This window comes from Scomber scombrus, chromosome 21 (genome assembly GCF_963691925.1).
Source record: "Scomber scombrus chromosome 21, fScoSco1.1, whole genome shotgun sequence".
Lineage (NCBI taxonomy): Eukaryota > Metazoa > Chordata > Actinopteri > Scombriformes > Scombridae > Scomber > Scomber scombrus.
Window position 1 is genome coordinate 23,917,645 of NC_084990.1, and position 15,000 is coordinate 23,932,644.

At 39.0% G+C, this 15,000-nt stretch overlaps 3 protein-coding genes across 3 annotated transcripts in view; 2 read left to right on the forward strand and 1 right to left on the reverse strand.

The window, feature by feature from the left end:
* Positions 1-2,486: 2,486 nt before the first annotated feature.
* The window catches only part of LOC134003160 (microfibril-associated glycoprotein 4-like), a gene marked incomplete at its 5' end in the record, with an annotated part of 20,464 nt that continues 7,950 nt past the window's right edge, over positions 2,487-15,000 (forward strand). The window contains 6 exons of the mRNA XM_062442286.1: position 2,487; positions 2,533-2,690; positions 3,253-3,291; positions 3,379-3,475; positions 3,562-3,729; positions 4,217-4,576. Coding sequence (XP_062298270.1) covers position 2,487; positions 2,533-2,690; positions 3,253-3,291; positions 3,379-3,475; positions 3,562-3,729; positions 4,217-4,470 — 717 coding nt within the window. The remainder of the gene's footprint in view (positions 2,488-2,532; positions 2,691-3,252; positions 3,292-3,378; positions 3,476-3,561; positions 3,730-4,216; positions 4,577-15,000) is intronic.
* Positions 4,423-15,000, reverse strand: part of LOC134003423 (microfibril-associated glycoprotein 4-like) — a 274,046-nt gene continuing 263,468 nt past the window's right edge. The window contains exon 7 of the mRNA XM_062442626.1: positions 4,423-4,516. The gene's annotated coding sequence lies outside the window, so the exon portion shown is untranslated. The remainder of the gene's footprint in view (positions 4,517-15,000) is intronic.
* Positions 10,670-12,837, forward strand: LOC134003418 (microfibril-associated glycoprotein 4-like). Its single transcript, XM_062442620.1, has 6 exons — positions 10,670-10,784; positions 10,984-11,139; positions 11,711-11,749; positions 11,837-11,933; positions 12,020-12,187; positions 12,471-12,837. The coding sequence occupies exons 1-6, from the start codon at positions 10,779-10,781 to the stop codon at positions 12,725-12,727; spliced, it is 723 nt and encodes a 240-aa protein (XP_062298604.1). The 5' UTR covers positions 10,670-10,778; the 3' UTR covers positions 12,728-12,837.

Here is a 15,000-nt window from a genome sequence, read left to right on the forward strand (position 1 = left end):
AATACTTATTAAAAACACACTGTCTGCAACATACCAGATGTAGGGATGGGATTGATCTTTAGCCTACAACAGCACTTTTTATTTCCTTGTTGGAATAAAAGCTCAAACACATCATACTTTATGATCCAACTGATAAACATTTATACTGCCTATTAATATTTGACTTTTGTTCCAGGTTAAAGATGATTACATGCAATTGAGATTGTTTGTGACTCAGCAGACCTTATAAACCTCCGGCTGTGAGTAACTTGTTCATTCCTCTCCTGGTTGGTTTCCTGGTTGAAGCTGCTGATTAATTTCACCCTCACTCATCGGCTTGATTCAGATTATTTTCAGCATCTAAAGGTAACGTAACCAACAGTTTTCATCGTGTTTTTGTCTATGTGTGTTTAAATGATCTGATAACAATAGAGATGATAGTTATAGTGATGTGTTATGTTGCTTTGTTGGCTGGATTGGTGAATGAAGGAAACAGGGGAAGAAGGAAATTGAATGAATTATTATTGTGTAAACTCCAACATGACATTTTTCATCCAGAAACATTACTCATATTAGAGTAGGTATAATAATGAGTGCATACCAACAAGTCCACTTCAGTTAAACATTCATAACTAATACTGGTACTCTAGGTTATGTCTAGTGAATGATTCAAATGCATGATGCAGAGTTATTGAGTGTGTCACTGTAGAGACCTGATGAACAGATGAGATGAGTGTTGCCAAATAAAAGGTACAGCACCAGTTTAAGCAGGTTGATGAAGGTTTTGCAGTTAACTTGCTTGTTCACTGGGGCTGCTTCTCACAGAGGATGGAGTTTGATGTCCAGAGATGAGAAGCTGGAGTCTGGATCTTGTAATTTTTAGTGAGTTGACCAGTTTGGATTTGAAAAGTTTATTTTGAGGTATTCTGTTGTTCTAATTCACATCTTCAGACTACGAAAATGCAAGCTTTCAACTGGCATGATGGAAAGAAATACCAAAAACCAGGAACCACAGACTCTTACATAAGAGACTGCGTGTGTGTCTGTTTTCTGGTAAATGTCTGTGAGTATCTGTATGTCCTTGGGCATGACATATTTTGCAGCATATCTTGCTCCTTATTGTGGTTTGCCCTTTGAACAGTTGTTTGGTAAATCATAAATGTCCTTAAAGTCAGAGTTCACAGTGATATTAGAGTAGGTGACCGCTCATCTCTGTTGGTGACTGACTCTCAGAGGTGAGTTATCATTTATCTAAGTGATACTATATGTGACCAGATTTCTGTTAATCTATCTTATTGTCTTTCTGTGCTGGTGGGTCACATTCGCAGTGTAAAATCTCATATTTGTATATTTGTTTGTAATCACCTGATCTGAAGGCAGTTGGCTTCATAGGTCATCAATCAAACTGTTAATCACTGATTAGGTGCAGCTGTAGAATAACTCATGTAATGGGTCATCATAAATGTCTCATTGTGACTTTGACGAAAGTCCAACTCTTCTCTGTGTTTCTTCGTGAACCAAGATGAGGAAGGAAGTTGACTTATGACTGACTAACCCTGTTTGAGATAGGTGGCCACAACCTACAGTAGCTAAGGTTGAACATCAGGCCTGTAGGGGGTGCTAATGGGTCCACACAGCCTTCATGGTAGTGAGCCCTGCTGTTTGCAACACCTCTACATTAGTGAAGTAACCACTTCTGTGGATGTTGAGGATGGAGGCAGCGTGTTCAACAAGGTGCCGGTGGCAATAGTACAGGACCCACAACCCAGCACCATACAGCAGGATGTTCAGCATGATGGTGTGGTACACACTGACTTTTGGTGGCTAATCTGTTGGTGTCAGAGGAGATGTTGCTGCCCAAGTAGCTAAACTGGTGGAGTACTTTCAGTCAGGTCTGATCTAATAACCTAATGACCTGAGCCAGTCAGTAGTAAATATTTGATCCCAGTAATGGAACAGAGTCTCCACAGTGTAGGTGGATGTCAGGTTTGGGGCACAACAAAGTCATGTTAACAGGAACACACACACACACACAAACACACACACACACACACACACACACACACACACACACACACACACACACACTCAAAGACATCATGTTTCCACTTGTACAGAAAATAGTTTTATCAGTGTGAAGCAGCAGTCATCAGCAGCAGTCATCAGTCATTTATTAATATTTATGATATTAATACAGTTCAGACACATCAGAGCATCCAGACTGACTGACATCAAGATTTTCATCAGATCCCCTGAGCAGAACTCTGATGATGAAGGCAAGTTTGTGAATTTATACACCTGACTGAATTAATATTGATCAGAAGTTTAAGTCAGATTCTCTGAAATAGTCTGTGGTGATAAAAAGAGTTTCTAACAATTTCCTTGTATTTATTTTCATTATATATTTCACTTTTAAAGTTTCATTCTTTAATCCTGTTTACAAAGCTACAAAATCCCAAAATACAGTCAGTTTGTTTTAACAAAATCGGACGTGAATCTTCTCAGTGAGTTTAGTTTTAGTTTATTTTGTGTGTGCTGCTGTGTTTCTGTTGCAGCTGGTTTCAGTCTTCCTCCTCCTCCTGGCTCCAGTGTTGACCTGCTGCTTACCTCTCGTCCTTCCGCTGGACTGCAGTGACATCCATAACAATGACAACAGCCAACTCAGTGGAGTGTACACCATCTATCCCATCGGAGCCACGTCTGCTGTCCAGGTACAATTTGTTCGGGAATTTTCCACAAATTACGTATCGTACATTGGCAAACACTGGCTCAAACTATGCACTGAGGTCATGGTAAGGCTGAACCAAATCTTAACAATGAGACATTTAGACAGTAGGTGCTCATGTCTGCTACTTTTGGGGAAAGCAGGAGACACCTTGATAGTGTTGCTATGGTCAGAGATGTATTTGCCTGTATCTCTCAATGGAGTAGAGGTAACTGTTGTCAGAGGTTGGATATTGTTGACCCTGAGGAATGGAGGACAATGGTGCTGAGCTGTGTTCCCAGACATTATTGTCATTTGTAGACCAATAGACTAAATTCTACATCACTGGCCTCTTTATTAGGTCTACCTGTGAAATCTAATTGAAAACAATGACTGACTCAGTATTTCTAGAGAGAAGTTGAGACTTCTTGAATAGGAGTCAGTTGGAGCAGCAAGCAGCTGTCAGTGACACTTTAAGGTGCTTCAGACTCAAGTCGGGGCAGCTGCTGATTGATTGAATATAGTTTTAGTAAAGGATCATATTTACTAATGAGTGTGTTTGTGTGTAGGTGTACTGTGACATGGACTCAGATGGAGGAGGATGGACGGTAAGTTTTTGAACAGAAGTCATCAAGTCACAGCTGAGTGGTTTTCAGTATGAACACTTCCTGTTTGACGTTCATAATAACCCCCAGGTGTTCCAGAGGAGGATGGATGGCTCGGTGAACTTCTACAGGCCCTGGGATCACTACAAGAAGGGCTTTGGTAGCGCTGCTGGAGAGTACTGGCTGGGTGAGAACAGTCATGTGACTTCATGAAACTCTCTGTTCATTAAAACAAACAAACTCTGACGTGACTTCATGTTTGTGTGTTTTCAGGCCTGGAGAGTCTCTTCCATCTGACTCTGAGGAAAAAGTTTGAGCTGCTGGTCGACATGGAAGACTTCAGTGGGAACAAAGTGTTTGCTCGTTACTCCTCGTTCTCCATCGACCCAGAGTCCCACGGATACAGACTGCATGTGTCTGGATTCACTGATGGAGGAGCAGGTCAGTTACTGTTAGCAGTTAGTACTTTAGTGTTTTTCTGATGTTTGGTTTCCACATGGACATACTGACGATTTCTGCCCTTATATTGGATTATTTGTGTGATTACTTCAGCTAAATACAGATTCACAACGATTTTCAACTCAGTAACAACATCTGCTCATATTTTATTATTTACATGAAGTTTTGGTTTTTATTAACACATTTAATGAAGAAACATGTAAATGAACCCCAGCAGGTTTCAGGTGTTTTTATCCCTTCAACCTTTTACAGTTCTTGTCTACATGACATACTGCATGTTGTTATGTTACAGTAGCAGCAGCAGATGCAGTACTAGTAGTACTGGAAGTATTTGTACAAGTGGTGGCCATAGCAGTAGTACTGTATTAGTAGTGACAGTTGTAGTGATAATAGTTATATAACATTATATAATATGGTGTCACTAGCAGCAGTGTTGTGATCATACACTTGTTTTGTTGTGTTTCTGTAGGAGACTCCCTGAGCTTTCACAACGGGCAGAAGTTCTCCACCTTCGACAAAGACCAGGACTCCTACAGTGGTAACTGTGCCAGAAAATACCTGGCAGCATTCTGGTACAACGAATGTCACCGTACAAACCCCAACGGGGTTTATCGCTGGGGGGCAGATGGCACCATCTATGCTGTAGGAGTGGAGTGGACCGTCTGGAAGGGTATTAACTACTCCCTGAAGACCATCAACATGAAGATTCGTCCTGTGCAGTAATTCTCCAGAACGAACAAACAGAATATCTGTTGATGTCTTTCTTTCTCTCTGATCTAATCTGTAACCTCACATATAAATCAAATAAATATTTCCAGCATGAATAAAAGTCAGATGTGGAGTGTGTGTGTAAGCAGCTGCTGGGTGTAAAGTCTTGTGTCAAACCTGAATACAGCTAGCCTATTTCCCTTTCTACAAAAGAATATTGCTTCCCATGAAAAAGAAAAAGAAATTACCAAAACATCTTCATCAATGAAATGTTATTGAGTCCAACTCACAATCAAACCAAATCCACACCAAACATTTGAAGGTTATAAAGTCAACTCATCATCTTTTTGTCACAATCATAAATTAAAACATTTAAAAACAAATTTGACCTGATTACAGAAGTTAATGAAATGTATATATATATTTAAAAGTCCAATCATATATTTTCCCACTTCAGTTCTTTTGTGTTGTAAAGATTGTGGTGAGTGGTGCAGGGTAATGAGTGTGAATGGGTTCAGTTCAGTTGTGATCAGTGAATTCAACAAGAATTCTCTGACTTTTTGTGTTTAATGGTTACTAAATCTAATAGCCCTTTAATTTGAGGTCATTTTAACATTCACATATGCTCTCCATCTAACTCACTTGTTTGGGATTTCTTACATTTAATTGACTCTTTAAGTCTTACTCAGTTATGGGCACTGCTCATGTACATTGTTACACTCTTCACCTTATTTTATCATCTGGTATTCTGGTCCACATTGTCCAGATTAATGAGGACAATTATTCTGACCATTGTAGAGTTAATGACAGAATGTAAATACATTGAATGGCTGTTAGTGAAAAACTGCAGAACATGAACAGAACCAGACACAGGTTGTGATTTATAAGCAGAATTATAACATAAATATGCCTTGCTAAACTATTGAGTGAAAAAAGAGGAGGTGATTTGGTTTAAGGCCTGAATAAAGTTACCTATTTTTAAAGATAACTGACTCGAATGGGAAACTTCCAGCTGTGAAAATAAGCAGCCAAAACAGGAAGACCTGAAGTGAACTCTGTTTATCTGAAACAGCCAAAAAAAATATAAAACCATTTAAAAACTGTTCTCAGAGTATCAAAGTATATGACTCAACAAAATTATATATTTATATATATATAATTAGTGCCATGGGTGCGCAGCTCCGAGGCACTCCTCTTAATCTTCTCCATACTTCTTATTCTTATTCTTCTGCCAAATTTCAGCGCGTAACTCGTCCGGCAGCTTTGAGAAAACTCTGACAATATATACATCAAAACGTGCGGCTCGATCAGGAAAGAGGTGCTGTGACTTTGGTGTTGAAATTCCAAGTTTTCCCAAAAAAACAGACATAATTCCCCATTGGAAATGAATGGGAATATTTTTTTTTTAAACCTACAAAAATTTCAACTTTTTTCGGAATCACTGTGCTCTCTCATACCTGCACATAGAAACTTTAAACCGGAGGAAATCTTGTGCTCTCTCCAAAACACCAAGCTGTTTTTACATAACATGTAAACTTTTCAAACTATGAGCAGTAAAACGAGGAGTGGAAATCACTTTTTCTTCAAAGTTAGAGTGGAAGCGTCAGTTAGTTTGAGTGTGAGAACCAGTAAATAATAACCTTAATTTTTATTTTTAACTCGAGCTCACGGCCAAACCGTGAAAAGGAGACAAATTATTTTTGGTCAAAATGTAGAAAAAGGTGTTGGGATTCATAAAATGTGAAGTTGACAGGCGGGGTCTGCACAAAATTTAAACGGGGGGGCCGAGACGGCGGCAATACCTGTCTCACTCCCCATTGACCCTAATGTAATCGTCTTTTATTTTCAAAAGAATTTCACTCTGTCTTCGTACTGAGCTTACTTATTTTAAGGAATATCTGAATAAAATAAACACTGTCAGAATCTGCCGGCTTCTGTGTCTCTCCCAGTGTTTTCGGTTTTTGGACAGGAGTTACGGTTTTCTCACAGTTTGCAATTGTTCGGGACCTTATCAGAAGCCAAATTCTGGGGCATTTTGAGAATTTCCAAGCAGATTCTCACATCGCCATAGCAACCGTAGAGCCTTAGCTGCCCTTAGCAACCTGTTGCTGGGCAGAAAGTGAGCTACTTTGTTGTGATTGGCTAATTCCTGTCTGTCTGTTTTGCCAGTTAACTAAGCTAATTCATTTGAATGGAGTGATTAATTCATGTTTACTGTGGACAAAATAAATAGTTTTATTGTATTGTGTTGGTTTGTATTGTAGTTGTATGATTTGTGGTGTAAAAAACAGATTCAACATTCATCAATAGAAGATGAACTCAATGTACATAATTATAATGAGTAATATCATTTCATACAACTAAGTAATTTAAAATAAAAAAGTATAATAAGATGTTAATGATAAGATTTACTTAATAATTTCATAACAGTGATGTTCCTGTCTGTGAACAAATAAAGTAGACTTTACTTAATTAGTTTAAATAAATATTATTTATGCTTGAATATAATTAACATTTTCAGGGATGTTAAGTTGAGAATAAAGTACATTACACTTGATACTGACTAGTAAGATTTACTTAATACTGGAAACCAGAATATGATCAGGTGACTTTTGAACACTGGAAATGAATCATGAACTCATCCCGGCAGCAGCCCCGTGGCACTCAAAATGTCCCTGGATTTTTCTAGTTGAATATTATAATTCACACAGACTCTCTCTCTATCTCTCTCTCTCTCTCTCTCTCTCTCTCTCTCTATCTCTCTCTCTCTCTCTCTCTTTCTCACACACACACACACACACGCTCTCTCTCTCTCTCACACACACACACACGCACACGCATACACACTCACACACACAAACTCTCTCTTTCTCTCACACACACACACACACTCTCTCTCTCTCTCTCACACACTCACACACACACACACACACACAAACACACACATACTCTCTCTCTCTGTCTCACTCTCTCTCTCTCTCTCTCTCTGTCTCACACACACATATACTCTCTCTCTCACACACACACACTCTCTCCCTCTGTCTCTCTCTCTCTCTCTCACACACACACACTCTCTCTCTCTCTCTCTCTCTCTCTCTCTCTATCTCTCCTTCTCTCTCTCACACACGCACACACACTCACTCACATAGTCTTGTTTTTGTTAGTTGTGGGGTCCACCAGTTTTTTGGTCACTGGTGAGGACCACCCTTTCCAGTGGTCAGACATGCTTGAAAAAAATCAGGGGAGGTTAATATTTATAGTTGAAGACAAATATCACTTTAAATTAACAATTAAACAACTTTTGTTCCAAACCAGTTTTTGGTAACTTTTGGGGACAGTACTGGTTTTCATCACTCTTGGGGTCTTATTTAATTTAATTTATTTAGATACTTAGTTATTTATTTTCCTCTATTTTGTGTGCTGTACAGCTGTCTGGGGTGGGAGCATTGTATGGTGTTCTGTTTGTTTAAAATAAAAAAACGTATTTAAAAAATATAATTAAAAAACTCAATAATAGCAGGGTACCACCCTGACCATATCAGTAAGTAGTCAAGGTTGAAGGATTTTGGAGATATTGCAGAACAGAGGTTGGCATTACTAAAGCATGTCATTGGATGCCAAAGAACATTTTAACTCAACGGGACATTTAGAATATCATCAGTTTCCCATGTAAGTAACAAAAAAAATATAAATTCAACTGACAGAAAAATAACAGTCCTACTTTAATAAGTTCTCATTATTCATCATAAACAGCAGCCAATCAGAGAGCTGTAATTTGGTGCTGTGTCAAACAAGAAACATCCTATTAAAATGTTCTAATGGAAAACAAGAGCAGCCTACAAAAGAAAGTTTCAGGCAACTGGAAAAATACAGAAGGATATGTATCCATAGCTGAGGTATTCAATACAATACTGGCTGCAGTGTTTCTTGTTCTGCACCATTTTGCTGACATGATAAGATTGTTGTTGTTTTATGATGGTATCCAGTTTATAAAATAATTAAAACTGCAGCAGTCAAATACAATAACAAGGTCAAAGGTCCATAGAAGTTTGGGTTAGAGGGTTTGATATTATTTGACTAAAATCAATGCATTTTCACACAGTTGTGGACTATAATCATTATAATACTTATTAAAAACACACTGGGTGCAACCTACCAGATGTAGGGATGGGATCGATCTTTAGCCTACAACAGCACTTTTTATTTCCTTGTTGGAATAAAAGCTCCAACACATCATACTTTATGATCCAACTGATAAACATTTATACTGCCTATTAATCTTTGACTTTTGTTCCAGGTTAAAGATGATTGCATACAATTGAGATTGTTTGTGACTCAGCAGACCTTATAAACCTCCGGCTGTGAGTAACTTGTTCATTCTTCTCCTGGTTGGTTTCCTGGTTGAAACTGCTGATTAATTTCACCCTCACTCTTTGGCTTGATTCAGATTATTTTCAGCATCTAAAGGTAACGTAACCAACAGTTTTCATCGTGTTTTTGTCTATGTGTGTTTAAATGATCTGATAACAATAGAGATGATAGTTATAGTGATGTGTTATGTTGATTTGTTGACTGATTTGTGAATGAACGAAAACAGGGGAAGAAGGAAATTGAATGAATTACTATTGTGTAAACTCCAACATGACATTTTTCATCCAGAAACATTACTCATATTAGAGTAGGTATAATAATGAGTGCATAAAGAAACACCAACAAGTCCAATTCAGTTAAACATTCATAACTAATACTGGTACTCTAGGTTATGTCTAGTGAATGATTCAAATGCATGATGCAGAGTTATTGAGTGTGTCACTGTAGAGACCTGATGAACAGATGAGATGAGTGTTGCCAAATAAAAGGTACAGCACCAGTTTAAGCAGGTTGATGAAGGTTTTGCAGTTAACTTGCTTGTTCACTGGGGCTGCTTCTCACAGAGGATGGAGTTTGATGTCCAGAGATGAGAAGCTGGAGTCTGGATCTTGTAATTTTTAGTGAGTTGACCAGTTTGGATTTGAAAAGTTTATTTTGAGGTATTCTGTTGTTCTAATTCACATCTTCAGACTACGAAAATGCAAGCTTTCAACTGGCATGATGGAAAGAAATACCAAAAACCAGGAACCACAGACTCTTACATAAGAGACTGCGTGTGTGTCTGTTTTCTGGTAAATGTCTGTGAGTATCTGTATGTCCTTGGGCATGACATATTTTGCAGCATATCTTGCTCCTTATTGTGGTTTGCCCTTTGAACAGTTGTTTGGTAAATCATAAATGTCCTTAAAGTCAGAGTTCACAGTGATATTAGAGTAGGTGACCGCTCATCTCTGTTGGTGACTGACTCTCAGAGGTGAGTTATGATAGCCAATGGGGAAGGTGATTTATCCAAGTGATACTATATGTGACCAGATTTCTGTTAATCTATCTTATTGTCTTTCTGTGCTGGTGGGTCACATTTACAGTTTAAAAGCTCATATTTGTATATTTGTTTGTAATCACCTGATCTGAAGGCAGTTGGCTTCATAGGTCATCAATCAAACTGTTAATCACTGATTAGGTGCAGCTGTAGAATAACTCATGTAATGGGTCATCATAAATGTCTCATTGTGACTTTGACGAAAGTCCAACTCTTCTCTGTGTTTCTTCGTGAACCAAGATGAGTAAGGATGCTGACTTATGACTGACTAACCCTGTTTGAGATAGGTGGCCACAACCTACAGTAGCTAAGGTTGAACATCAGGCCTGTAGGGGGTGCTAATGGGTCCACACAGCCTTCATGGCAGTGAGCCCTGCTGTTAGCAACACCTCTACATTAGTGACGTAACCACTTCTGTGGATGTTGAGGATGGAGGCAGCGTGTTCAACAAGGTGCCGGTGGCAGAAGTACGGGACCCACAACTCAGCATCATACAGCAGGATGGTGTGGTACACACTGACTTTTGGTGGCTAATCTGTTGGTGTCAGAGGAGATGTTGCTGCTCAGGTAGCTGAACTGGTGGAGTACTTTCAGCTAGTTTTGATCTAAAGACCTAATGACCTGAGCCAAAACATAACACCCCAAGTAAACATTCAATCCCAGTAATGGAGCAGAGTCCCCACAATGTAGGTGGATGTCAGGTTCGGGGCCGAACAAAGTCATGTTAACAGGAACACACACACTCAAAGACATCATGTTTCCACTTGTTCAGAAAATAGTTTTATCAGTGTGAAGCAGCAGTTTTTCAGTCATTTATTAATATTTGTGATATTAATACAGTTCAGACACATCAGAGCATCCAGATTGACTGACATCAAGATTTTCATCAGATCCCCTCAGCAGAACTCTGACGATGAAGGTAAGTTTGTGACTTTATACACCTGACTGAATTAATATTGATAAGTAGTTTCAGTCAGATTCTCTCAATATTTCACTTAAAGTTTCATTCTTTGATTCTGTTTACAAACCCACAAAATCCCAAAATACACTACAGTTAAATCTTCTCAGCGATTTTACTTTTATTTTATTCTGTGTGTGCTGCTGTGTTTCTGTTGCAGCTGGTTTCAGTCTTCCTCCTCCTCCTGGCTCCAGTGTTGACCTGCTGCTTACCTCTCGTCCTCCCGCTGGACTGCAGTGACATCCATAACAATGACAACAGCCAACTCAGTGGAGTGTACACCATCTATCCCATCGGAGCCACGTCTGCTGTCCAGGTACACTTTGTTAGGGAATTTTCCATAACTCATGTATCATAATTGGCATACACTGGGTCAAACAAGGCCTTGAGGTCATTGTAAGGCCACACCACGTCTTGACAATGAGACACTGTCTCCCCTTTAGACAGTTGGTGCAGATGTCTGCTCCTTTGGGGTAAATCGGGAGGCCCCTGATAGTGTTGCTATGGTCAGAGATGCGTTTGCCTGTTTCTCTGAATGGAGTAGAGGTAACTGTTGTCAGAGGTTGGATATTGTTGACTCTGAGGAATGGAGGACAATGGTGCTGATCTGTGTTCCCAGACATAATTGTCATTTGTAGACCAATAGACTAAATTCTACACTCACTGGCCTCTTTATTAGGTACACCTGTGAAATCTAATTGAAAACAAGGACTGACTCAGTATTTCTAGAGAGAAGTTGAGACTTCTTGAATAGGAGTCAGTTGGAGCAGCTATCAGCTGTCAGTGACACTTTAAGGTGCTTCAGACTCAAGACGTGGCAGCTGCTGATTGATTGAATATAGTTTTAGTAAAGGATCATATTTACTAATGAGTGTGTTTGTGTGTAGGTGTACTGTGACATGGACTCAGCAGGAGGAGGATGGACGGTGAGTTTTTGAACAGAAGTCATCAAGTCACAGCTGAGTGGTTTTCAGTATGAACACTTCCTGTTTGACCGTCATAATAACCCCCAGGTGTTCCAGAGGAGGATGGATGGCTCGGTGAACTTCTACAGGCCCTGGGATCACTACAAGAAGGGCTTTGGTAGCGCTGCTGGAGAGTACTGGCTGGGTGAGAACAGTCATGTGACTTCATGAAACTCTCTGTCCATTAAAACAAACAAACTCAGACGTGACTTCGTGTTTGTGTGTTTTCAGGCCTGGAGAGTCTCTTCCATCTGACTCTGAGGAAAAAGTTTGAGCTGCTGGTCGACATGGAGGACTTCAGTGGGAACAAAGCGTTTGCTCGTTACTCCTCGTTCTCCATCGACCCAGAGTCTCACGGATACAGACTGCATGTGTCTGGATTCACTGATGGAGGAGCAGGTCAGTTGCTGTTAGCAGTTAGTACTTGTGTTTTTCTTATATTTGGTTTCCACATGGAGATACTGAGGATTTCTGTCCTTATATTGGATTATTTGTGTGATTCCTTCAGCTAAAGACGGATTCACGAAGATTTTCATAGTATTTGTACAAGTGGTGGCCATAGCAGTAGTACTGTATTAGTAGTGACAGTTGTAGTGTTAATAGTTATATAACATTATATAATATGGTGTCATTAGCAGCAGTGTTGTGATCATACACTTGTTGTTTTCTTGTGTTTCGGTAGGAGACGCCCTGAGTGGTCACAGCGGAGAGAAGTTCTCCACCTTCGACAAAGACCAGGACACCTACAGCAGTGGTAACTGTGCCAAATCATACCTGGGGGCGTTCTGGTACAACAGCTGTCACTCTACAAACCCCAACGGCATTTATCGCTGGGGGGCTGATGACACTATCCATGCTGTAGGAGTGGAGTGGTCTACGTGGAAGGGTAATGACTACTCCCTGAAGACCTTCAGCATGAAGATTCGTCCTGTGCAGTAATTCTCCAGAACGAACAAACAGAATATCTGTTGATCTTTTTCTTTCTTTCTCTCTGATCTAATCTGTAACCTCACATATAAATCGAATAAATATTTCCAGCATCAATAAAAGTCAGATGTGGAGTGTGTGTGTGAGCAGCTGCTGGGTGTAAAGTCTTGTGTCAAACCTGAGTACAGCTAGCCTTTTTTTACCTTTCTACAAAATAATATTGCTTCCCATGAAAATAAAACAAATTACCAAAACATCTTCATCAATGTAATGTTATTAAGTCCAACTCACAATCAAACCAAATCAACACTAAACATTAGAAGGTTATAAAGTCAACTCATCATCTTTTTGTCACAATCATAAATCAAAATATTTTAAATATATTTAACCTGATTACAGAAGTTAATGAAATGTATATATATCTAAACGTCCAATCATATATTTTCCCACTTCAGTTCTTGTATGTTGTAAATTCAATTCAATCTTTATTTCAGACCAGTTCGGTCCATAAAAACACACATACAACAAGAAACACCACACAAAGAAACAAAAAACATATCTTATAAACATACAAACACCCTCTACAGTGCCTCCAAAAACTAGAGAAATAGCAGGTACTGCTCTTTTTAGGCATGACTAAAACCATAATAATTTCATTTGTAGACTGCTTCAGTCACACCATAAGAGTAAACATAAAATTCCTAAGAAGAGCGTCCAAGGAGGGAACATTGCTGTGTACAAACAACTGACTGGCACTCGTCCATCTAGGGAGCTTCAACAGGATTCACAGTTCATCATTATATGCCGCCCGAAGGTTGTTAAATTTAGCCTTACTGTAAATGCACCACAAGTGGGCAGTATACAGTGGAGTACAATAGGCTTTAAACAAAGCAATTTTAACATTATCTGAACACATATAACATTTTCGTGCCAGCATATTTGCCTGTGCATACAATTTACAGTATTATCACTGTATATCATCATCATCACTCATGTCATCCCTGATGATGTGACCAAGATATTTCACCTTGTTCACAACAGTCAGTGGATTCTCTGCCAAGAGGAAAGAGGGGAATGTTCTTTTCATGTCTGTCTTAGTCTTTATGATCATAACTACACTCTTTTTAGAGTTAAATTTGATATCAAACTGCTTTCTGTAGTCTGAGCAAATTCTAAGAAGTTGCTGCAGACCACCAGAATATGGAGACATGATGACCAAATCATCAGCGTACAGTAGGTGATTAATCAACTTTTCTCCCACCATACAGCCTGTCCTACACCCTCTAAGCCTTTTAGAGTGCTCATCCATATACAAACTAAACAACATAGGTGACAGAATCCCACCCTATCTAACCCCATTTGTCACTGGAAAGGGTTAAGATGTAATGTTACCCCATCTTACCTGCATGGTTTGATGTGAGTACCAGAAATGTAAAACCCGCAATAAATAAGGAGGAACCCCTCTCTCTTATAATTTTGCAAACAATTTCCCATGACAAATGCGATCAAAGGCCTTAGAGGCATCTAGGAAGCACATAAACATGGTTAGTTTTGTTTTCTATATCTACTGACAGCCTCTTTCATAGCATGAATACACATGTCAGTGCCATGTTTATTTTTAAATCCGAACTGCTCATCAGTGGTGGTTATATATTCCTGAAAGATTGTGGTGAGTGGTGCAGGGTAATGAGTGTGAATTGGTTCAGTACAGTTCAGTTGTGATCAGTGAATTCAACAAGGTTTGTATTAGTGAATTCTCTGACTTTTTGTGTTTAATGGTTACTAAATCTAATAGCCCTTTAATTTGAGGTCATTTTAACATTCACATATGCTCTCCATCTAACTCACTTGTTTGTCTTACATTTAATTGACTCTTTAAGTCTTACTCAGTTATGGGCACTGCTCATGTATATTGTTACACTCTTCACCTTATTTTATCATCTGGTATTCTGGTCCACAATTTCCAGATAAATAAGGACACGTTTTCTGACCATTGTAGAGTTAATGACAGAATGTAAATACATTGAATGGCTGTTAGTGAAAAACTGCAGAACATGAACAGAACAGACACAGGTTGTGATATATAAGCAGAATTATAACATAAATATGCCTTCTGAGTTAGTTTGTCTTTAAATCTTTCAGTAATATTGAGAAACTATTGAGTGAAAAAAAGAGGAGGTGATTTGGTTTAAGGCCTGAATAAAGTTACCTATTTTTAAAGATAACTGACTCGAATGGGAAACTTCCAGCTGTGAAAATAAGCAGCCAAAACAGGACGACCTGAA